Below are 25352 nucleotides of genomic sequence, written 5' to 3'. Positions count from 1 at the left end.
TTATCAATACTTATAAACACTTAAAGGGAGGGTGCCAGGTGGATGGAAACAGTCTTTTCTCAGTGGTGCCCCGTGATAGAACAAGAGGTAACGGGCACAAACTTGAACATAGGAAGTTCCATCTTAACATGAGGAGGGACTGCTTTACTTTGAGTGTGGCAGAGCACTGGAACAGGCTGCCCAGAGAGGTGGTGGAGTCTCCCACTCTGGAGACATTCAAAACCCGCCTGGACGCCGTCCTGTGCAACCTGCTGTAGGTGACCCTGCTCTGGCAGGAGGGCTGGACTAGTTGATCTCCAGAGGTCCCTTCCAACCCTGACCATTCTGTGATTCTGTGACAACAGTAATAATAACACCTGCAATACAGGCTGGAAAAGAAGAAAATCAGTAATTTTATCTATTTGCCTTACATAAACTTGCTGCTGTTTTCATCCGCTTTGGGGGAGAAGCCAAGAGTAAAGAGATGGAGGCAGCACTCACTGCCAAGCTGTATCTGAGATTAGGGAAGCAGCTATCTGACCAGAAATCTGGGTTAAGGCAGCAGGAGATTAGAAATCAGGGTTTCTGTCTTGTGAGAGAAGCCAAGGTACCATCTGGCTGCCTTACTCATGCTGGGTTCCCGACCTAAGGATGGAGCTACAGGAAAGGTGACAAGAGGACCTTGATCTATCACTTGTACCAGCGATAACTGAGAACAGACAGTCTGTCTTCTGCAGCTACTGAGTCACCACTGGCAAGGAGGCGGGAAGGAGAAAGAAGAGGGCATTTCTCTTTTTTTTCTCTCTTCTCCTACATCTACAAATGCCAATCAAATGCAGCTACTATTTGAATAAAAGGCACTGCAGAATTATAAATACTAGCAAGAATTTATTCAAAGAACCTGGGTTAACACTGAATAGAATTAATACTCCTTTCCCTGTTACTACTGTTGCTAACTGCTATTGCAATGCTCTATCACAAATACATTGCTGCAACAACATAATGAATCCAACTTTCACACTGAAGGCATATCTAATTACTGGTGCATTTTACATGCAAGATTTGGGCCTTTTTTTTTTTTTTGTGATAGGTAAACCCACTTTCCTTTGGCAATACTTATTATATATGGGGCAGATAATGCTATTTTTATTTTACACCAAGACACGTCTGAGTATTAGTAGGTACATGTCAAGTTTCAATCTGATATAGTGCTATGTAAATACTGGCTTTGGAGAGATGACATCTTTGTTTTATTTAAGCCAAATGCTGGTGTTGAGCAAAAGAATTCACCAGTAAGATTATTATTTTGAACAGACACATTTATCTGACAGAGTAACCAAATAATCAGTGCATCACTTCTAACCTACAGAGCAATTTTTGTGGAAGTGTCACAGGCCAAGCGTTTAATGAATCAGCAGCTACTGTTCCAAGGAGGACTACCTCTGACTTTGCCAAAGTCCTAGACACTAACAATGAGCGTCTTCAGGAAACGCAAAGATGATGTTATTTTTGGCTGCCGTCCTATACAGTGTTATCGCTAGGCTTGTATTCATGCTAATGCACTGAACGGCACCTCTGATAACTATGAGCAGAGCTGACAGGTTAATGAACCTCAACACATGCCTAGTAGTAATGTAACTAGAACCATTTTCTGCTGACGTTAAATAACCTCTTGCAGCATGTTTCACCAGTGTTCTGCTAACTTAAGCAAACATTTGCTAGAGAGGGTTTTAGGCCTATCCTCCAGCTTTTGTTGACGGACGCCTCAATAAGCGGCGCTGCTCCTCATTTGAATCAGGATGGTACACACTCTGCTTTGCAGAGCTCTTTAGGAGTTTCAGCCAGTTTCTTGTATTTTACTTGAATCCGTGCACTTGAATATGCCTATACTACCAATCAATTAAACAGTTTGCAAAAAAAATTAGCCCAGCAAGCAAGACAACACCATGCTGGTTAGGCCTAAGCCTCACTATAACAATCTCCTCTGAGACAACTTGTATGCTTAAAGGTTGCAGAAAGAATGCTCTTGTATTTCACCTCCCAAGACTGCTCATAGTTGTAACACTGCAAGAAATTACTTCACTGCAGCATGCTTGTGAAATAAGGTAATGAGGTTCTGTTAGTGAAAAAGGAGTTTCATTTCTAAGTCATTGGACTTGGTACTGAACAGCTCTGGGTGAACAACAAAAGCCAGAGAATTGTTCTAAAAAGTTCGGCTGAATAACATCACATGGCACACAATGCACGTTCAGTGTAGGATAGTAATAATAGTTGGGTGCAAGCCAGCAATTTGAGAACTTAATTTTTCAGAGTGCTCAACATTTGATATCACCATTCATAACTGCCCCACACTCTGTGATATGGAGGAGTCAGTCTTGTCGGGCAGAAATCAAGTTTCTGAACCTTAACGTCCTCTGATGCTGCTCTGCAACAGTCCATCCATTGAAGACACAACTTTGCTCTCTATACGAATCCCTTTCTTGCGTAACTGTGCTTCACCTTTCGTAACACTGTTCATCTTATGTGACAGACATTCCACACGAGCACATAATAAAAAGACTTAATACAGGGCAGATGCGCACAGGCACCATTAACAATGATGCTTCTGAATGTGCAACTTGGACATCTCTGAGTTTCTCTGGTACCTATGACATTCTTTTAACAGTTTTTGTGTGTGTGTAAGTTCCTCCTTGCACCAACTTCATCACCCCCGGCTTTGGAAAGACCTTTCTGTCCTTCTGAGGTGTGCTTTTCAGCCTCAGCTCCTCCTGCAGTGCAATTTGTAATCAACCTCCACTTAGACTACCTATTGTCAGAGCAATGTGGTCACCCCAACATCAAACTACAGAAATCCTAGAGCCAAGCAATGTGAATGTCCCTGGAGCAGGCCAGGGAGTATATTGTGCTTTAGCTCGCTCCTGGACTCCCTGCCTAAAGATGGTGTAGCTTCCTTCCCTTTCTACTCTGAGACGTGCTGGCTCTGCAGAGAATGTCACCGCTGAACTGTGGACTGAAGTTGTTCTTCTTCCCTTCTTTTTCCTCCTTCCTGTAGTAAAAAAAAATATCCTTCAGATATGAGAAAGCTTGCAGCCAAATTTCAAGCTCTTCACTTTGAGCAGAGAGACTGAAAATTTTTCCATAAAATGATTGCAAATTAGTCTCCCTCTCAGAAATGGCTGGACAGTCTCTGTGGAGAAGTTCAGAGTAAATAAATAAAATGAAATGCTTCTCAGGCGACTACTCAGCACAGAACATTTCATCCCAAATACTTTGGCAAAAGCACAGGAAACAAACAGTGTCATCTTCTGGAAAGCGTCAAGATACTGGCTTCACCTTTAATTAGAGTACAGCATAACTTCTATACTTTAGAGTGATAAACGGGGTGAACTGAGGACATACCTCATTAACAGTGTCTACTTTGTCATATTAAATCAGACCATTGTTCTAATGCAATGTTCTAAGTCACTTACTTGGCAGACTTCAGCTTTTTGAGAAGCTTCCCAAAGTATTTGTGAATCTCTTGTTATTTTTAAATTTTTCAAAAAAACTTTTAAAAAATCATGGCAAGTAAAGAAGTAGTGAGTAGTGAATAATTTCCAAAATACATAATTCTGATTGTCAGTATTTTAGCTTCTAAATTAGCCACCAGTGATGTTAGTGAGTATAATAGCTGTTTATAGCATTAAATTGATGGATTCTAGCTCTCTATACCAATTTGCCAGTTAACTTTGTATGCATGCTTACCAACATAGTGAATGCAACTTTTAAAGAATTCTGTGGAACTAAAATTCCTAATTGTTATCACAACCCAAATCTCTCCATGTCCTAACTTTGCCTTTTAAGGCATTCTGACCAGACTTGAAACAGATTAAAGCATATGACAAATTTCCAATTACTCTTAAAACTGGGTTTGCATTTCATTAAAAATAATCAAAATTCAAAATACCGCAGCACTCTGTAATCTCTAAATACTGCCTAGCTAAGGTATGCTCTTTTGAGCACAGAAGTGAGAACAACAAAGTCTTTCTGCACCTGCACCCTGTGTCCTTTTGCATCCAAGAATTAAAGAAGGGACACTTCCTTTCCTACTTGAAAAGTCTCCCCACCACCCTTCGCATGCATAAACACACTGGTATTATTACATTGCTCAGAACATTAGGGTGGTTTCTGACATTTACTGGTGGGGTGCTTCCTTTCATAAGAACCAAAGTGAAAAGATTACAGGTGATCCTTCAAGTGATTCTGTATGTAAGCATAATTCCAGAGAAAGCTTTGGGCAAATGCGAAGACTTAAGGAACATGAATGTTATTAAGAAGGCTTTTAAAAACAACGCCAATTTTAGCACCACACCATTCTGTACTACAATGAACTTCAAACTACGCTATTGAAAAATGAAAGAAAAAAAGGCTCCCAGCAGCTGTGTAAAATGATGACTGATTGAGAATGGGCTAGTAGATCATCTGATGTTTTCTACTTAATGAAGCATCTTACTGGTGTTGACAGATCCCACTGAGTGAAAATGACATAATATAATTTTACCAGCAGGATGGTGTTTAGTTAAGTTATGCTGTAGGAATGCACAAAATGGTAAAAGAAACAGATGGCGAGGAGGCAGGGTTTACCCTCATGCAAGTGAAGAGGAGCTAACCTTCTTGGAAACTGGTTCCTTCCCAAACAGCAAAAAGACCAACCACTGAAATGGACCGACAGCCTTTCCTCACAGCCTCCCTTCCGCCCTTGGGGTGAGACAAAGTGTGACTACATCAGTCAACTGTTGAAAGCAGTACGAAAGCAACCTGCAGACTTTGGACCCCAAGTATATTTTGGAACATCACCTGCACGGGGCTCTTGGCACAGCTCAGTCTGTTTAGATCCTGAAGCAAGAAATGAAGGAGCCAAGAGCAGTCATCAGCCCCTGGATCCCTGTTCACCTGCGCTGTCTGCATCCCTGACAGCAGGCTTTTCACTGCACAAGCTTCTCTACCCCAACCACCACTGAACGCCAACACCCGTTACAGCCCAACAAGAAATAATACCCCCAATAGTTTCAAAAAGAATTCCTATGCTGCATAGCAATGGGGTGTGTATCTCTAATACAACTCCAAAGCAATTGTGACAAGTCAGGTAAAACTTACATCCTCTCTAAACATCAGGACACAAAGAGCTCTGCAGGTACATCAGGAGCGCATCAGATGTTGGATGTGTGGTGAAGCACACCGCACTGCTGCTGTTTTCTTCCCAGGAGTGCTGGGAAGCAAAACAGAAGTTTGGATATTTCTGAATTTTCTCAAAATGTATTGCCAGGCTATCTGTAGAGGTTCTCTCAGTGAACAGCACGCAAAAAAAATTACTCTGATCTCATTTCTTTTCCACTGGTATCTCAAGCACAGGAATAAAGAAAACAAAAAGCATCCCCAATGAACAGCAAGTAAAACCCAGCTTTTGCTAAAACACAAATTGTGGTGGCTCTCCTGGGAAAAAAAACAACAACCTTGTTTATGGACATACACAGATCTCTGGTGCTTGAACTGAACAGCATGTCAAAGTACAGCTCTTGCACTGAATTTGACCACAAGACACATGCAAAGTGACACAGCACGCTAAAAAATGCTGCAGGCATTACAATTTGTTTTCTTAGAAAAACTCAGCTCCAATGAAGCATGTGTTTTTCAGTGAGGTCATGCCTTTCACCTAATTTTCAGTGAGGATGACTGGGGTACAAAAGAAGGTCAAGTGATTTGCCCAAGGTTACCCAGTGAGTCACTGGCTCTCACGGGATCATGATTCAGGAAGCTTCTGGCTCAACATTCCTTGGTCTAATCACCAGCCCATATCTTCTGCATGAGCCTCTCGTTCTCTCCTTTGCTAAACAAAGATTGCATGCGGTAACTCTTTTAAAATAAAGCCATTTCTTTCTGCATGTACTGTTTTTCTAACTTGTGCGAGTACCTGACTCCTTGTTAAGAACTGCATACTGATATTACTCAGAAATCCTCTTGAAGTCAGGGGAATTTTACATAAAAAATGATGGACCTAAGCAACAGCAATTAATAAAGTTGCTTTCTTATAAAACAGAGGTGTTTTGAATTACACAAGCTTACAAAAAACATGCATAGAATATAAAACTGGCTATTCCTCTTTCTTCATACTTGAACTTTCCTTCCAATTTTCTTTTCTTTGACTGCTATCCATCACTGATGAAAGAAAACAGGAAAAAAAAAATCACTCTCTCTTTTAAATCTCCAGCCCAGAGGCAGTTTTTAATATTTCTGGCTTAAAAGAGTTCTTCAGACTGAATGAAACAATAGTCTGAAGTGCAGCTTCTTTTCAGGAGCAGACATAAAAAAAGCCACAATCAGACATTCATAAACCAGTCCTGCAGACTTTACACAAAACAAACTTTTGCTGAAATGGCTTGTTATCACAGACTTGTGTGGGAGATCACAAATACATCACTCCCGTCAGACAGACAATTTGTAGGCAAGATTCTGTCCAGGCAATGCAGACTAGGCAATCAGAAACCACTATGTCCACATAGATGCAAATCATTGAAAAGATGAGGTCTTGGAGGTTCATGCTACTTCTGCTATGCTAATTAATGGGGCATGTAGAAGATGGTAATTTTAATGAAAAAGTGGGAGATGATGACACCCATTTCACATCTGTCCAACTCAAGAGTAAGTTGCAAAGAATGTAATTCATGGTAGCTGATGGTAAATGAATGACCTCTGGGAGAGCAGACAGTGCAAGAATGTAAGAATTACATTGCCTGCTGCCTGTTTATTGGGTAATTCTGCCTTCCTCTCTGTACCAGAAGTACTTTCTGCACAAAAGCCATGTGATCATATCAGTAGTATTTACCTGCCAAGAAGGAAAGTAATCCCTACTTTCCCCTGCAATCTGGAAGACTGGGGATTCAGGCACACACAGCTGAAGCAGACTTCTTTTAGAATCACAGAATCATTTACATTGGAAAAGACCCTTAAGGTCATTGAGTCCAATCAGAAACCTGACACTGCCAAGTCCACCACTAAATCATGTCCCTAAAATATTTTTTCATAATGATTATTCTAAAATATTACGCAAAACACGGTTTCATTCTCAATTCCCTTATGGTTGCAGAGATACTGATATTTCACTCTACATATTTGGCTTTAAGTTATGCTGTTTCAGGATCCGTAGCAGCTTTTCAAAGCATAGCGCTTGTTTAATCCAATTCTTCACGAGGTTACATGTACACAAAGGTCAGCACAACTTCAGAAAACCTCTGAAAACTCGGGCAATGTTGGTGCTGTGTCTGAGTTGCTTCCTGAAGTCTCTGATTGAGAACTTGGCCCTCCATCTCCTCACTGCTCTGTCAGAATCGCTTCACAGACGTTAAGAAGGTGAAGATCCCCAATCTACTCAGACTTAAAAGTACGTGGTAGATAAAGAAAAGCTCAAGCGTATTCAGAACCTGAGGATTCAACTTTTCTACATCACATCCATTTCCCCCTTCAGTCTCTCCACTTTTCCACACAAACCGTGTCGGTTTCACTAAAAAAGGTTTGTTTTAAGCACCATGTGTGCTGCAGGTGGAACAATCATGTATTACAGGTAACATTGTAAGTTATTCCAAATATTGTTGGGCAAGCCAAGAATTTTTACCCAAAATTTTAACCATCAACCTTCTGTACAGCTGATGGTTTGTTTTTTTTTAAGCATCAGTTAAATTTTCTGCCCACTCTTCATTCATCTCCTGTGAAGGCTTAGCTTTGGCTGCCCACCTTTTCTCCTAACCAAAGGGGATATGTTCATGAGGGTTTAATTCAACAGCTTTTGCAAGCAGAAGTTTAGATAGAACTTTGAAAGAGGTTCAAAGAGAAGGAATCAAGCAATTTTCCTGATGTATGTCATCAGAGAAGACTTGGATGAGTGTACTCTCTCTCTCTTTTCTGTTGTTTTAAGAAAGCAAATCTGCCTAATTATGATTACCTGGATATTTGCCTAAACTTCATCTGTCATGAAGGAAACATAATACGAAAGTCAGACAACCTTCACCATTTTTTCATGCGCCTATGAGATTCTGTGCCCTTGGCAATGTATCCTTCCTGAAATGAAAGGCTACAAAAGATTTGTACCTGTGAAGTCTGAAGCTTGTCTTTATCTGCTCTATCTTGACAGCCTTGAAATCAAAGGGCTACGTGTTCAGCAGTGGAAAAGAAGAGATGACTGTATTTAGTTACTTTTGACTGTATACAAAATGAGCACATGTGGGAAAATATGGAATGGGAGTATTTTTTGACTCTTTTATGGATGCCAAAAGCAAGACTACTATTTAAATATCATACACATTGTTCTTGGTTTCATTTTTTTCTGAAGAAGGGTCAGAATTTGTTTGCTAAAAAGGTTAGACATGGTTGACACGACCCTCTTTCTACAGAGGCCTACAACTCAAATACAGGCTCAGGCTCTGAATAAATACTTTCAATCCACTAACAATTCAGCAAGATGATATTTTCATGTATTTCACTGAACCACCTGAGTAGGGACCCCAGGAGCGATACCTCGCTTCTAAAATGGCTTCTTTACATGAAATTATGCTCTCTAATAAAGCACTATACTTCGCTGACAGTGCTCACGGTACTTTTGTCCTCAGTGGTGGCAGATGCCACAGAATGATGGATGACATGCTGAAAAGGATTTGGTATTAAACATGTTATTTTCTAGTTTTAGTTGCTGTACAGTCCCGTGATTTTAGGTGTTACGTAGTACAGCTGTGAAGGAAATTGTGGTAACTTCACATAACCATATAGAAGGAGGCTGAGAGGAGACCTTGAAAAGCCATCTTGTGCATCCCGCTGTCCTAGGGTAGGATCAGCATTCCCTAAGCCACAGCTGTTTTAGCCAGCGGGCTCCTGTGAACCTCCAGTAACCGAGATTTCACAGCCTCCCCAAGCAATTCATTCCTGCCTTTAACTGTCCTTCTGGTTAGATGATTTTGGCTAATGCTTAAAGTAAATCTCCCTTGCTGCAATTTAAGGCCATTACCCCTTGTGCTGTCCCAGGTGGACATGAAGAATGATTTATTACGTAAATTTTCGCAATGATTCTTTAAATATATTTGAAGACTGCTTTTATGCCTCCCCTTTGGCCTTCCCTTCTCTAGAGTCACATGTAAAAGATAAAAGAAAACTAATGAACAGAGGTTTAATTAGTTCCATGTAGCAATTTTAAAGTTATATTCTAAAAATAAAACACTTGGAAAGAACATCAGTAAACCATATCACTCAGGAGGATAGAAGGAGTAATAGCATGCCAGCGTGGTTGCCTAACAGAGAAATAGGAACTTTGCAAAAGGTCAAATGAACATTACAACTGAGCAAAGAGGAAAGTTCTTCAAGATTGATGGAAAGAATAAAGATACATATAATTTAAGATATTAGATCCATGTAACTCTCACTGAACTAAACTGGAGCTTTGCCTGCTTAAAGGCTGCAGGAAAGATGCTTTTGTATTTAAGGACTAGATTGAAACTCAAGAGACAACTTTAATGCTTGGCTTTCCTTGAGACCTCCCTCATGATTTTGGGAAATTGCCTATTGACAAAACGAGCAGTAACTCCATTTATTTTCTCTTGAACCCCTCTCATTTTGTTTTTGCAGAAAACAAACTCATTAGGATGGTGGGCTATCTATACTGAAGAGTGCAGGGCTCCAGCATAGGAGGAGCCAAAGTCAGCAGAAACTTCTGACAGTGACTGCATCACAAAATGCAACATCAAGCTACTAAACAAGGATTTGTCGTGTACTGGATATATCCCATTGCAAAAGATGTTAAACATAACTTCAAAAAGATTGACTGTGTCTGCTGGTGATGTTGGATCATGCCTGTCTTCACAGAATGCACAGGCTAGCTTATAATTCAACACTGTAAAAGCAACAAATCTCCAACCCAAAATTCCAGAGTATTAGAGTGAGAATCTAGTTATTTTTTTGTTGCTTGATGGTTATTTTAATAAGGCATATATGGACAAGCGATATGCTAGTGCTGACCTATGAAAAACATTAAATAAATGTTGAGATTATGAGCAATCATGAGTTCTTTAATGCTTTTCTCCAGATGTCTCTGTGAAGCAGGGAAGTGCATGAAATATGGAAACATCTTTTTTTTTTTTTTTTTTATGGACAATAGGCTGATGATAAAAAAGGCTTTGAGAATGCCTACATACTTTGCCCAAGCTAGCTCAGATATCCCTGCAAAGCTATGGAGGCATAGCTGAAGGAGCTGCTTAACATCTTAAAAGACATCCATATGCCACCCATATGCCACAACATGGAGCTGAACTGATGATTTCAGGCAAGAATCCAGAAGACTATTTTTGTGACAGCAAAGATACTGCTGTCCAAAATGATAGCAGCATGTCCCCCACTAGAAAATAACCATATACGGATTTACCATTAGTGGCTGGATGTCTTGACAGGCTATGATTTTAAAATAACATTTATGCTATTAGCACTGCTTCCCTTTACCGTGAGGAGAAACTGGATTATCATGTTCAAAGTTACAAGGTTTCCTATTTTTTTTTCTGCACTATCCTGATTTTCTGCATTTGACACTGGACACAAATTATTCCTGTTTTTCATACATACCAGTAGGACAAGATTCAGGTCCTACCTCGTCAATCTTTATATATGGATCTCCATCTCTCATTGTCAGCTAATCAGTTGTACTAAGAATTTCGTTGCATCTATTTCTTTCTGTGCTCTTGTTTACAGCTCTTTGGTGATTTTGCCTGTTCTTGCTGCTTATTCATACTCTCCCCCTCAAAAACCACTGGTGAAAATCCATCTATTTTACCTGAAAGAAATAAAATAAACATCTAACACATAATGTGGTAGAAACCCTGGCAATAAGAAGTGGCAGGCTTTATTCTTTAGCGGGCTGCTTTTCGGCTTCCTATACACGTAACCAATCTGAGCCCCTGGGCTGTGCATTGTCCTATTTGGTTGAGCTGCAGTTCCATTTACTTTGGTTGCCTTCCAGAGAAAAATATGATCCTCACAAATGCTCTTGGATCTTTCATAGAGGAAACAAGAGCATTTAGATCTCCTTGAAGTCAAAGTGAGGACACACAGCCAGTCTCCAGATCAAGTCCACGTTAATGATGCTGCATCTGCTACACATGCACACGCAGCAGGGTTATTTAAGAAACTGCAGGCAGCGACTCTGATTCACTTAGCAGCTCACCTCGCTCTTCCTACTGACAGAAAGGAGCATCTTAGACTTAGAGCCCTGAGCATCCCCTCTGTCTTGCAGGGCATCTCCTACGCTGGCAGGTGAATTCCACTGAATAATGAAGCCGCTGTAAAATTAAAGCTACACCCTACCCACAGGACAGGGGGAACTTTAAGACTTCTGAACTGTAGGAAGAAATCTGGTCTCCAAATAAAATAAAGCAAGGTTTTCCCCCAAGTGCTTAACTAAAGGGTATCCATGCCACACTTTTATTTTTTCATCCTTTTTTGACCTTTAATTTAATGTAAGTACTCAAGCAATTTTAGCTGTGTTTTCTTCTCAACTTCTCCCACCTTAGGCCACACACACAAAGATCATTCTGTGACTTGACACCCCTCCTTTCTTAAAATCTTATGGTAAGGAGAAAAAAAAAAGGATGTTATTTTAAACAACCTCAGACTAGAGGGTTTTTGTCCATTAGGGTACTTATTTATCCATTTGAATTCATGCCTTTTTTACATTGAAAATTATAGCTTTTACAGATTCCTGTAAACTTCTAGGTATGAAAATGGCACTTTTTCAAAAACGTGCTTCTAGATCACTAAAAATAATTCACTCGTGTTTACATTTTCTTTGTGTGGAATTCAGGGTAATATGTGTATTTACTGCTCATCCCTTTCTTTATTGATCTATGTTCTTTCCTTTTTAATTTATCTAAACATGTACTTATTGCTGATATAATGGTAGTTGAGAAACATTACCCACCTCTTCACACACCAGACATATCAACACTGGCATCCCAAGAGGGCTCCTCATCCAACCTCACCAGTGCCCACTAACCTTCAGCAGTAAGCATCACTTCTGGACACAAAAGGATATAAGCAGTCCCTCTAGCAGACTGGCCTTTGAGTGACAGGCTAAGTTTGCCAATCTACTTGCCCCACTTGTAGACTTGGATGGGTCATTAGCTTATGAAGGGTCATTAGCTTCACACCATCCAGATTTGATTCCACTAAAGTCATCTGATGTGAAGCTGGATTTGACGTATTGCCATACTTATCTCCAAATGCTCTGAATTAGTGATTCCAGAGGGCCTTTTCTTTTACTACCAAACCATCTTGTTTATTAAAATAAAATTTCTGTTTTGTGGACTCATTCTCTGCCACAACATTTTGTTTTCATGCAACACCTGATCCCTCTCTAGCCACTACGGATTTCATTTCTTTGTGGCACCGTAAGAGGAGGAGGATTAGGTTCACTAATTGTTGAAGGGTCAGGTCACTAACATGCCAGCTGCTTTTTCATACTTGGTGACCTCTGGTTGCTGAGCCAGGTATATATAACGCACAGAACTCGGGCTCTACCTGCTAGCTACTTGAAAATTGAACTACTGCAATGATACTCCCAAGGCAAACTTTACTTTGGTTTGGCATGAGGTACAAGGCAATTCAGAAATTGGCGCTCTCTGAAAGTTCTCCTTTCCTTGTTATTTCCTTCCAAGAATGTTTTTTTTTAAAAAAAAAAAGTTCTCCACTTTTAAATTGCTGTTCACTCACCAAGCGAATAGCCCTCATACGAAATGTATTTCCAGTGAACATAGCTCACTAAACATTCGTAAATTAAAAACAAGATGGCAAGCAGTGTCTCTCAAGGAATGTATCATGAAAGACATAATGTCCCAGAACATGAACTTTCTTCCTACATTAAGTTGTTGTCCACTGAGGTGGAGACCGCAACAAAGTTAAACATTTTTCTGGACCAAATATTTATCACCTAAATACTATTGCACTTATTTCAGGATTCATATTAGTACCATATTTTACCATAAAGGTGGAATTTCCATACACTTAGGAAAAAATTAGAATTCTGTTTCCTTCCACAAAAGCCTTCTCTGCAGGCAGTACATCGTCCCAAGAAAAAGTTCCATAACAGTAGAGCATGCAAGTAGTTCAAAAAGGTGTGTTGTTTTCCAAAGTTTATGCACTAAATGCAAGCGAATTACAATAGATGGGCCTTCTCAGGAGGGACATGTATTGACATCTTTGGACAGTAGCAGCAGCCTTTGAATTTTCACTTCAACTACTGCTTAGAAACGACACTGTCAGAAAGGAAACACCTACTGTGTGCCTTCACTTGCCTTCTGATCCCTTATTAGTTAACCCTGAAGTGCATATGTATACAGCCTTAATCCCCAAGTGAGTATCTGGACCAGGGGAAATCTGGAATTAATTGCGAAGTATTTTGGTTACTAATGCAGCTGTTACAAGTGTTTGATTTGGCGAGCGAACAGAAAAGGCACTGCATACCAATTTCGTGAGCCACTGTAAAAGCTGCATGGAGGCCGTCATCTTCAATCACTGCACAGCTGCGCTCAGGAGAGCATATGGTCCCAACGTCTGCCATTCCCAGAGTATCACATGAATGATGCCCACATAAATCCTGCCCAGGAAGGAAAAAAAAAAAAATTAAAATAAATTTTTACACCCATAGGTAACAACAGGTTAAAGTCACCAGCCCTTTGCAAACAGCAGAACCTAGATAAAAACATCAATATATGCTTCCATCTAAAGATGCCAATGCAGTTTAAAAGCATGATGACTCAACCCCATCTCAGGTAAAGAGTCAGTGGGAATAGTTTCATCGACTTTAACAGGATTCAGATACTTTCTGTAATTAATTATTCTTAGGTTGTATTTCTGCAATGCATACAGAAACTCAAACTTGCATTGAGTTAGGTACTCACATGCCATAAAAGCATTGCTTCATTGACAATAAAAACAGAAGAAATATTCTCTTTATTTACAGAAGATGAACCAAGGCACAGAGAGAAAGCTTCAGATTCCTGAACAGTCCTTTCTTTTCAAAAAGCAAGTCTTATACTTGCACTTCAACAAATGAAATTGTTATACATTAAAATTCATGTCACAACTGTCAAGCAGTATAATGATTGATAATGTATTACCCAATATACCAAGTATTTAAGCAATTCTCAAAGGTTGCTTAAAGAGTCAATGATAGGACAGAGCATAAAATCCCTTGATTCCTAGCGCAACAACTCAATCACATGCTTCCTACTTGTAGATAAGAGTCATCTCCAAAAACCATACAGGTTGCATTAGGGTTTTTCTTTCCATTCCAGGACGCTGGTGATAATGATGAAGGCAGCTTTGGTCAGGCATACAGTGTTTTACTCATCAGTAATAACTTTTCAGTGCTTCTACTGAAGCACAGGGAAGAATACTAGCCTGAATGTACATATATTTGCTTTTTTGGTTGAGAAGGAAAAACAGGTACCATCCATTTACAACACTCCTAGACATTTCATTGTGGTTGAATAAAAATGTCACTTTCAAGACATGACAGTATTATCAAATGTTATTATCAAAATGATCAAAGAGTACCTTTCCCCCTTCATTTTTAAGACTCTTCTTCCCTTGAGATCTCCTTTTATAATGACTTTGTTTCATGAAGCCTTTCATAATTAATCCAACTGAATAACAGATATCCTGTATGAAGCTCTGGGTTAACAATGTTCACTGATTATGACTTTCAAATTTAGGCAAACCTGAAAATGCACAGGATTCAAATCCAACTGAAGTCAAAGAAAAACACACTGAGTTCACAGATACTGGGACAGAGCATCTTTTTACAAAAAAAAAAAAGTGTAATTCTTTTTCCCCCCAAGATGAAAGTAAGAAATTTTCTAGCTAAAATTACATAACAACATTACATACATGGAGCAACAATTTCAGGATCAGTTCTTCTGGCTTCCAGGTATCTGGGAAATCTTTTTTGTAAGTGCACTCTTGGTGCTACTTAATGTCAAGACTTAAATGTCACGGTACCAATGAAAAAAACAGTCTCCCAAGAAGAGAAGGAATGAAGCTCAAAAGTATTTCAGTTCCCAAATTTTCACAGGTATAATCCATGGTTTAAGAAAAACTTCCATTCTGTAGCAGTGCAGATAATACGCAAGGAATTTTCTCTCTAACTAACCCCACTAGCTCCCACCCTTGACATCCAATTAGTTCCCCAGACTTTGCTTCTGGCCCTGCGTGGGTTATGGGAAAGTACAGAAAAAGAATGCCCACTTTCAAGCACTTTAAAAGGAATGCAATTTTTTTTCCAGTGCTATTTGGGCAAATAAACTTATAATTTTCAGCATGTCTGGGCCAATGTTGGAAGAGGCTCTAAGTGAGATCATGTTACTATAGCATCTATCATCTGGGGTATATTCAACAAGGAAGATGCAATCCTTAAACTCCTATTACTTTTGCTTAGGTTCACATCCATTTAGCCCTTTATGTATCACTCCTGAATCTGGCCTTTCCAGTCTAAGGATATGTTTTACGTAGAGCACACTCTATGTAAATGTCACTGTGAGGGGTTTACCTACAGCAGCATGAGTAACAAAACCCAGAAAAAACCTATGTGCAAAGTACCAATAAAAATACCTTTTCATGGTGATATAACTGGTCTAAATAAATGAGCGTAAGCTGCATAGGAAGTAGAATACTTTTATACTGGTGCAATTTGAACTGAATCCACACAGGCAGCTGAACTGAAATTCTTACACAAGTACCAAAAAGGACATAAATCAGACAGAAAGCAGCTTACTGGAAGAGGTCTAAATTATGCTCAGGTCGACAGTGCCAAGAACAGCATAAAATACATTAATTCAGGCCTTGTCTCTGCATGCAGATTTTGTGTCATTTGGTCTTTTCTTGTATTTGGGTGTCATCATTACGTAGACACTTACATCAGTACTACTCCCAGTATGGGCACAATTATATCAGCCCACAGATGTCTTATGCCAGTGCATGATTTACTTCCATTTGCATACAAGAAGAAGCCATGCCAGTGCTACGGCTATGAAGCTATATCAGCACATGCAACCAGATGATCACAACGATTCTCCAGATTTGATGACACAAGTATAATTAAAAGAATACAATCTTGCTAAGCAGGCAAACTCATAAACTTCCTTAGCGTTACTTCTTATGGGATGTGTGGAATTTGGAAAATTATGACAGGGATGTTACCCGTAAGCAGCCCTTCCAACTCTTGGCTGGTTAGTAATCCTAACCTCAACATTTCCAAAGCTATGCACAGGATTGCATTACACCACCTTCGTTGGACATTAAAAAAAAAAAAAAAAAAAAAAAGCTATGTACATATAAAAGCACCAGAGGACATGGCAATGTTTTGTTACTTTTCATGTGTTAGGTGTTACTGACATAGTGCCACATGGCATGCCCGGGTTTTCCTCAAAACTCCAGTCACTTCATCAAACCACTGTTCCTCCATTTCCACCACTTCCTAGAGTATGACACATACCCACACATCTCAACATCCCACTAGCAACTTTCAAGGCAGTGCTCATCTGTTTAACAGTTGTCTAGACAAAACAAAGCAAGCTCTATGCTTTCTTTATGAAATACCTTAATTTTGGGTCAGACAAAATGCATTTCTTCAAGGGCTGTATTAGTTAAAGGTTGCTCCTAGGAAATCCCACAGCAGCAGATGAGTGATTCTGAAAACTGCCTGTCCGTAAAAACGCCTAGCTCCTCCAACACCCCAACACAGCCATCCTCAGATGGCGTGGGACCAACGATCCCCGTAACGGAGAAGAGAGGAGAGCAAGTGCACTGTGCTCAGGAGGTGGTGGACAGTGACAAGAGCAAAGCCCCATTCCCTTCCGCCGGCTGAGCCACCACCTCCCCGCCGCCTCCCCAGCAGGCTGAGCATGGTGGCTTGTGAAGGGTCTTGGAGATGGGGACAAGAAACATTTTCTGCCCTCAGCTTCTCTGCATGAAGCTGATACTGGAGGGATGTCTCCGGGTTGCCCATCTGCTGCTAGAGCAGGGCATGCCTTGGCTATGCCTTGAACAGAGAGCACGTGCTGAGCAGTCTGGTTTGCGCTGCGGACTTGAGTCCTCAGCGACTGTGCAAGGATGCATTTTTTAAGCTAATGCTGACATTATCGATAATCACTTAGGCAGATTACTGAAGACTCAGCTCCATTATGTTCTCAACTCATCTTCTCATTTATTCTCTATTTCTCCTGCCTCCGCATGATTCGAACTTTAATATACTTCTATTCATAGCATCACATAGTATATAACTTACACATAATTAAAGCCTATCAAGTGGCACCTCTGAGACAAATATTCTTAAAATTTTGCTATCAAGTCAACTCACCATTCCCTAGCTACATGGTCTTTTCCAATAGCATGATTTGAGAGACTTTATTGAAAATCACACCTGTTTACGCTTCCACTGATTTAAATCTTCATGGCAAAATTTTTTGTGACTTATACCTCCTGTAGCCGTACTGGATTACTTGTTACCAGCATCAATAGCCGTATTTTTAGTTTTCTTGGGCAGTCTTGGAAAGCAGTCTCAGACTTTTATGAAATAAAGTTTCTGGGAGTACATTAGAAGTTTTTATCTCCCTTGAAAATAATTTTTTGTTAAAAACAGGCCCTGATGTAAGAATGGAATCTAAAAAAATTTGTGTATGTCTCTTCAACTTTTCATACCCCAGCTAAAGCACTAAGAAAGCAGGGACTCACATGATACTTAAAATTAGTTTCCAATGATTATTTCGCTCTGGTGTGTGGCTATTATTTAAAAAGTTACTGAGAGTTATCTCTCGCTTACTGAGATCTATCTACTCATTTAATTGTCTCCAATTAGCAGCAGGAGGTTGGAAGAGTAAATGTTTCTTGATATTTCTAAAGAAGGAATGCAGAGTCTAACCCTTAATCTGTATTACAGTAGTTTCAAAATAAAAGAATGACTAGGAAATGCATTCGCTGCACAGGAGGCAATAGATGTTAAGACTTAAGCTTTGGCAAAGGAATGACCTAGGAAAACTGAGCCGTACATCATAAGACTAGTAGTTAATTAGACAGCTTATTAAAGGCCAAGTTTTCTTGGCATTTGTAAGTACATCAAGAGCAGCTGGCTGTTTGCCATGTATACGTGGCATTGTTGTGAATGGAGATAACTGTCGTAGCTCCCTGCTGGAGCAGTTAATTTATTTCACCTGAAACTCTTTGATTTGTGCAGTAGGCTTAAAAACAAGAATAAACTGTTTAGTGAAACCTGATATTAGGCCAGAGCCCGTGGACCGGATCCAAAACAGGATTTAAGCACCAATGCGGACAGTTTGGTGGAATGCAAGGGCAGAAGAACAAAAGCGGCGCGCATGTCCTCTGGTCTTTTGAGTCATCCACCCTTCACAGGGATTGCCGCTTGTGACCCCAAAGTGCCACAGTTTTGCAGGCCTGAGCAGCTTAGCACTTAGCTTATACTAAAGCTTGATTGGGGTTGTGATGCTTAATGTTCCTCAGTCTTTCCTCTTGCGGGAACCCAAGCCTGCAGACATTCTCAGATCAGACGTCTGAGAAACCAACAAGAATAGGCTTCCTATTGGGCACAGATGCACGTCACCTTCTTTCAAAGCACTGCTAACAGCTTTTAGGTTTCTGTGTGTTTGTTCGCTTCCTTTTCTGGTTTCTTTACAATTGCTCATCAGTCAAAGCCTTTGCCCAATAAGACGGTGATGATGCTTCAAATTCCTTTGAGGGATGAGGATACTTAGAAGCATGTTCCTTAGGAGAGTGCTCTATGGTCTACACCAGACTGTGGTCTATGGTGAAGGTCTGCACGCGTCCGTGCACGCAGGGGGTTGTGGCTCCTCCTGTTGCAGCCCGTGTGCCAAAGGTTTCCCTAGCCCTGACTGCAGCTAGTGCTTAGGGCACTTGGTGAAGGGACCTCATTTTTGGTCCCTGTTCCTCAGCTTGCTTCCGTAATGTACACTGAACCGTCCTCTGGAAAATTACAGAGAGAGTCTCCTCTCCGTGCTTTGGGAAAACAGACTGCCTTGCTCTAAGCGGTGGGCGGCAGTCAGCAGCTTCAGGTCACGATTTCTCTCCTTCTCACCATATGAATCTTGAATTACTTGCTAAACAGTGACATAGCTTTGGTCAGAGGGGTGGAAAGTTTCCTTAACACCTGGAACAGCTTATAACCTACCGGTTAAGGACCTCTCCTGGGAAGTGGGCGATACAGACCTAAAATCTCTCCAGCAGAGGAAGGAATTAAATACGACTTTCCGACTTCCTGCAGCAGCGTTCCCACCGCAGGCCCGTAAAGGGAGGGTAGGGTCAGGCGGTATTTGGGACCCACGCATCCACCCTCCCACGCACCCCTCTGCAAAGTGGGTGGAAGTCTATTAATGTCACAGTACCACAGAACGGCACATGCAGATGAAAGTAAGGTTTGCCCAAATAGAAAGTATTACAGTTATCACCCAAGGAGCACATTATGTATGGAAGTCAAAAGGACCACAGGACCTAAGACAAAAGACCACAAATGGTATTGAAAATAAGGGCTAGCTGGTGAACAAAAGAATTAGGGAATCTTCTATTTTACCCCTATGACAAGTAAAAACAGAGACTTAAGAAGCCAAAATGGTGGAAAGCTGCCCTGGAGGAAGGCTGCAGTGAAAAGTCCTCTTCCTCAGACACTGGTGGGTCTCGCTCATGGGGATGTCCAGGTCAGGGCAGCAGGGAGAGGGTCTGGCTATCAGGGTGAAGTGAGGAAGGACTCCTGTCAGTCTCACTGAGATACTGATTTGTCCTCCCACGGCCATATTTTGAGAGGAAAGAATGAAGTCCGGTTACCTTTCGAGGAAAATAGGAGTGGTGACACCTGCCATACTGACCAAAACAAAAATCACATCTTTTCCTCCAGTAGTTTAACTTAAAAATTGGGGTCATTTTACTTTCAGGTTAATACGTTAAATTCAGGACTGAGTTTTGGGCATTTGAATCTCGCATGTACAGAGCTGTCCTTCTGAATTCTAGATAAGGTGAAATTCAAGAAAACCCAATGTATAGATGATGTCCTGGTGGGCTAATTTTAGCACACGCATGTTACATTTGCTGGTTTCAGAAACTACCTCCTCACCAGACTGGATATTTAGGCATGTTCTTACTCTGCCCTTGCATGGTATGGGAACCCTAGGCACTCATCTTCCCAGGACACTCTGCAACAAAGTATTAGAAACAGAGCCTAAACTGCATTAAGCTTTTACATTTGAATGTACAGATTAGCAAAACTTTTTTTCCTAAAGCATATAAAGAAAATACAGCAGCATTATGTAAACCACGGATTATTTAAAAATATTGACAAAACACACATAAAGCTTTTGTACTCTGCATGGGGAGGGGATGGGCAAACAAAGTTTCACTTACGAAACTGGTGACTGGTGAACAAAGGAAAATATGTGATTTAACTTGCCTAACCCATTGTTCCTCTGTGGGGCAACTCCACACCATCTCTCTAGATTAGTGTGAATCACGCTACTTCTCCCACAAAAATTATGTCCCACTTTATTTTCCCCAGGAACATTACCTAAATGTATTAGATTTGCAATAAAATTGGTGAAAATACTATGAAACTGGTAGACACATCACATTGTAGTTTCTTCAGAGTAATAATAATAAACATTAATGAAATATATTCTATTGACCATTGGTACAGTGACCTCTTTTACTAATATGGGATAATAATTGTGGGAAGATGATAATATAGAAAAAAAAAGAAGAAAGAACTAGAGCCAAAGAAAGCATGTGCTCCACGCACTGAAATTATCATCTGCAGAGCTGAGATACTCCAAAGCTTGCTGTTAAATTTCAACAGCACTGTCAGATTGACAGTTAAACTAAATCACACACACAAGAACCATATAATTATTGTGTAGAAAAAGGCAGGACAGCGGCCATTGGCTCTAGCATGAACTTTTTGTTAGAGCCAGGCATGATGGTACTATCACAGATGATGCTAACAAGCACTTAGGAAAGTATTTTTTTTCTTGCTCTTGTTGCCTGTGTCTACTGTGAGAAATATCTATTTTAATTTTCACGTGACTCAGAACTGGGGGGAAAGGAGAGGAGGAGAACTGGATTTTCTCCAAATGCATTCAGTAGTTCCCTTGAAATTTGACTAAGGGTCACTAATGGAATAGATTGGATGAATTCTAGAGGACAACTGCAGAGCAGGCTAGACCTCAGAAAAGAACAGTCGGAGTTCAAGTGCGGTTTGCAAGTCACCTCTAATATGTTTTTCTACTGCGACAAATAATCTGGCAAGTATTGTTTTGCACCCATAAAAACCTGAAGACTAAAGATAACCTGTTTCCAGCTTCCAAGAACTCTTCACAATAAAAAGGCCTGCAACGGACTGAATTCTAACTTTGCTGTTGACTTCACAGCCATTGTGAGCTAATCTCCAGGGGAAGAAGGTTTTACAAGCTCTTCCTCCTCCCCACCACACAGCTGTTTCTCTACCACCGCACAGGGCAAAGGACTCACCTGGCCACCAGACGATCGAACCCTTGCATCACTGTATTCTGCAAAGGATGCTCTGAAGATGCATGTGGCCCAAAAATTTACAGCTGCTGTCAAGGACTCAACCACAAAGTAGTTGAACAGCAGGGAACCCATTTATTCTTCAAGGTTGTTAAGGCCAAACCACTCTCAGAGGATTTATTAGAAAATTATCACCTTTCAGTACTGACGAATCAGACCTCTGTCAGGCTTGATACTGCCCATCACGGGTCAAAACAACAGGCTGAGACCACTGGGAACATATACTTCTCCTTATTAGATCCGGGGAATTTAAATAATCACTGTAGAACCAAACTACGTTTCTGCAGTATTTAGTGATAGATAGTATCTGTGCCCGTTGAGGGTTTTTACAATCTTTTACACAGGTGACAATAACGACAAGACAGGCTGCTGTAGTTTTCCTTGCAGTTACAGGATAAACGGATTCACTACAGCTAATGGATAGTTACATGGTTCGTGCCACCACTGATAACCAATGTAGAGCCTTAAAACAGTTTTAACACCAGTTGCCTGTGAACTGAACCTGTGCTTGTATTTATTTACTATTTACTATGCTCTGCACCATGACTGCTTTAAAGCCTTTATCAAAGTAAATACAGATAATGACCAAAAGTCACCGAATGTTTTAATCCGGAATCAGTAAATCTCCTTCTAAAAATCTTTTTGCACGGGAAGTACTTCCTAGTATGAACAATGATGTTAATAATTTGCATCGCCAGTACTAATGTTATAATAAGGGAGAGCTCCTAGCACACTCTAGTCGATGAATGGTTATTAATTTGTCTCTAAATAAGTAATGACAACAGAAGAGGAGGAAGCGATGGTGCTGAATTCTGACGGGATTCTTCCTTTATAAGGAACTCGAGTAAAGCTACTGTCTTTTCAGAGAGCCTCTTTTGGTGTTAAAAATAACATCCAAGTAAATGTCACTCCAGAAGGAAGATAATTATTATATTAGAGACTTGTATGGCAACAAACATGCATAATTTAGATTCTAACTACACATAAACAGTTACATACAGCAGAGGCCATGCATTCAGCTGACAAATGATTCGCAAATATTATTCTGTTGACCCAGAGACACAAAGTTCAAGGTGGCCTCCGTTAGTAAACAAAGACGGAAAATGTACCTCACATATTTACCCCATGCCTCAAAAACAAGCCATTTAGAAGAAGACATCTGGATGTTCAGAAATTAGCATGATGGTATTCGGAGCCCATCAAAACATGCGTCCATGGCATGGCGTCTAGTAGCTAAGCAACATACTTTGTACATTCAAAACATAGTTGTAAAAGTTGGATCCTCCTGCCAATTGCTGCCACTCTCATTGAAAAGTTAAACTGGAAAAAATCTCTCTTTAGTTCAAAGCGGGGCTATTTTCTCCGGGAAACATCTCTACTGCTTTTTCATCCTTTAACCCTTTTTGTGTTTACATTCCAAGACGAGCAAATAGATTCATGTTGACATTTCAAGTGTAAGCATATAAAAATTGTGTGGACTCACACATACTCCCTGCAAAGAACATCACGAACACATGTAGCAAGAAACTACAGTCTTGTTCTTATTGAGTCAAATACTGAAATGTAATGCCAAACAATCTGCGGGTGCACACAGAAAATCATTAAAGAGCATTAAGCTATACTGAATTGCACTGAGGAGCTAATCCCATAGCCAACCGTGTTAAAATGTAAACCAAGAAAACGGAAGCCTGTGCTTTTTCTTGCAAAGCATTTACATCCCTAAGTAACAGCGCAAGCAGTATTTGCATCTTAAGAGTGGAAGGCGACCACAGGAACTGTGACTTTTTTTTTAGTTTGGGTACTACTTACAGCCAAAAGAAGTAACTCGACGCATGGAAGATGCATTGCTCAGTAGTCTTTGAAAGTGGATTACTGATTAGCAGCGCACTCTTATTCTGGCAGGAGGGCATCCATGCCAAGAATTACAAAGCATCTGTAAAGCAAGTGCACTTCAAATTCACATCCTATCTCATTCCCAATTAACTTAATAATCGACGTTAAGATTCACAGTCTGCCACCCTAAGAGTTTCTGAGTTGTACTAAATCCCAGGGAAATAAATGGGAATACTGGCAGAGAAAAACACTCTGTAGAGAAAAGTGATGGATTCTGGCCCAGGCTTAATTAATAAGCCATTAGAAAGGATGTTTACAGCGAAGAGCAAGAGCGTTCTGACCCAGCCTACGTTGCCTGCTTTCGTTCAGATTATAATGATAAAAAAAGCAAAGCTTGCAAATTGGACTGATGGGCTTTAAACTGCTAAAAAAGGCTCCTGCTGTACAAGTGATGCCTGACTGACACAGAACCTAATGTTTCAACTATTTACAGCTTTAAAAGCAAGCCAGGAGCTTTTTTTCCCCCTTCTGGAGCAACTCCTTCCACAAACCATCCAAAGCATCCTTTTTGGCAGGCTCCTATGATGTAGAAAAGCAGGCGAACTCAAGCAAACGGAAAGTCATGCAGTTATTTTTTTCATACTTGGGGAAGGGAAAAAAAGAAAACACCAAACCCAAACCGCTGAAGGGATATTCTTACAGAAGAACTTCATTGCATAAACTCGGCCACATGTCTACTAGAGCAATGTCCCTTAACGACCTCTGGCAATGCAATTAATTAACGACCGGGCAGGGAGCAAGGCACAGCTCTGCACGGGTAAGACTGGCCGGATCCGACCCACAGTTGACTGCTTGAGGAACGAGAAAGAGCTTGCATCCCCTGACCACCAGCCCAACTCCCTCAACTTCTGCAGCTCTGTTTACCTGCGGTTTGCATTTACGTCCTACCCTTGGACCACAAGCGCTGCTGGCTTCCAGTGTGGCGGAGCTGTTCCTGCTGGAAATAGCACCTCAGCGCACCCAGCAAGGAAGTCGCGCGTACTTTTAAGGTGTTCTCCACCATCTTCCCCAGCGGGTTTGTTTTGGGGCTAATTTAGGCTAGGGAGCGCTACCAGCCCTTTGCCTGGACCACCTTCCGGGGAGAGAGGGGCTGCGTGTGAAACATCTCACTGGCAAAGACGGAACAACATCATGTCTCAAGCAGAGACCAGTTAGGTGGCCTCAGCCGAGTCCCCCAGTCAGGCACATCACCACCTCTCTGCCCCAGCAGGAGTCCCGGCACCGCACCAGCACGAACGACTGCGTACCCGCAGCGCGGATGACCTCGCAGGGGAGGGGGCACACACATGCAGAAACACAAACGTATACACGATTTGTGGGTTTTTTTCAACCCCTCGTCCACCGCCGGCAGCCGTGCATGTGACTGCCGGTCCCTGAGGCGCAGCACAACCGGACAGAAAGGACGACGGGGCGAGCTGGGAGGCAGCCACCGGGCAAAGCCGGACAGTGTGGCTGGAGGGCGGCCTCGTCGCAGCCCCGCTGCCCCACCACACGTCGTTTGAGGGGCACCAAGTCGCCGTCGGCCGGGGCGATGCCTACCTCGCGGGTGAAGAGGATGGCGGCGTCGTAGTGCTCGTCGTGGTCATCGTCCAGGCGGTTGTGTTGGTGCTGCCACTTGCAGAAGTTCTTGAGGGTGGTGGCGGCGTTCCTGTTGACCTCCAGCCCTTTCTCCTTCTCGCCCAGGGCCACCACCTTCACCACGGCCAGCCGGACGTGGTTCTCCAGGCTGGCGTGGGCGTAGAGCCGGGAGGCGATGGAGGCCAAGGTGAGCAGGTAGTGCTGCAGCCCCTTCCCGTACTTGCGGACCATGGAGGCGTCGG

The 25352-nt window shown here is 41.3% G+C and overlaps 1 protein-coding gene across 1 annotated transcript in view; it reads right to left on the bottom strand.

The window, feature by feature from the left end:
* Positions 1-25352, bottom strand: part of ADAMTS5 (ADAM metallopeptidase with thrombospondin type 1 motif, 5) — a 42957-nt gene that overhangs the window by 15719 nt on the left and 1886 nt on the right. Inside the window, exons 2-3 of the mRNA XM_009894931.1 lie at positions 25072-25351; positions 13504-13636 (exon numbers count right to left, since the gene is read on the bottom strand). Coding sequence (XP_009893233.1) covers positions 13504-13636; positions 25072-25351 — 413 coding nt within the window. The remainder of the gene's footprint in view (positions 1-13503; positions 13637-25071; position 25352) is intronic.

This window comes from Charadrius vociferus, unplaced genomic scaffold, assembly GCF_000708025.1.
Source record: "Charadrius vociferus isolate BGI_N301 unplaced genomic scaffold, ASM70802v2 scaffold201, whole genome shotgun sequence".
Lineage (NCBI taxonomy): Eukaryota > Metazoa > Chordata > Aves > Charadriiformes > Charadriidae > Charadrius > Charadrius vociferus.
This window is presented reverse-complemented; position numbering and strand designations above follow the sequence as displayed.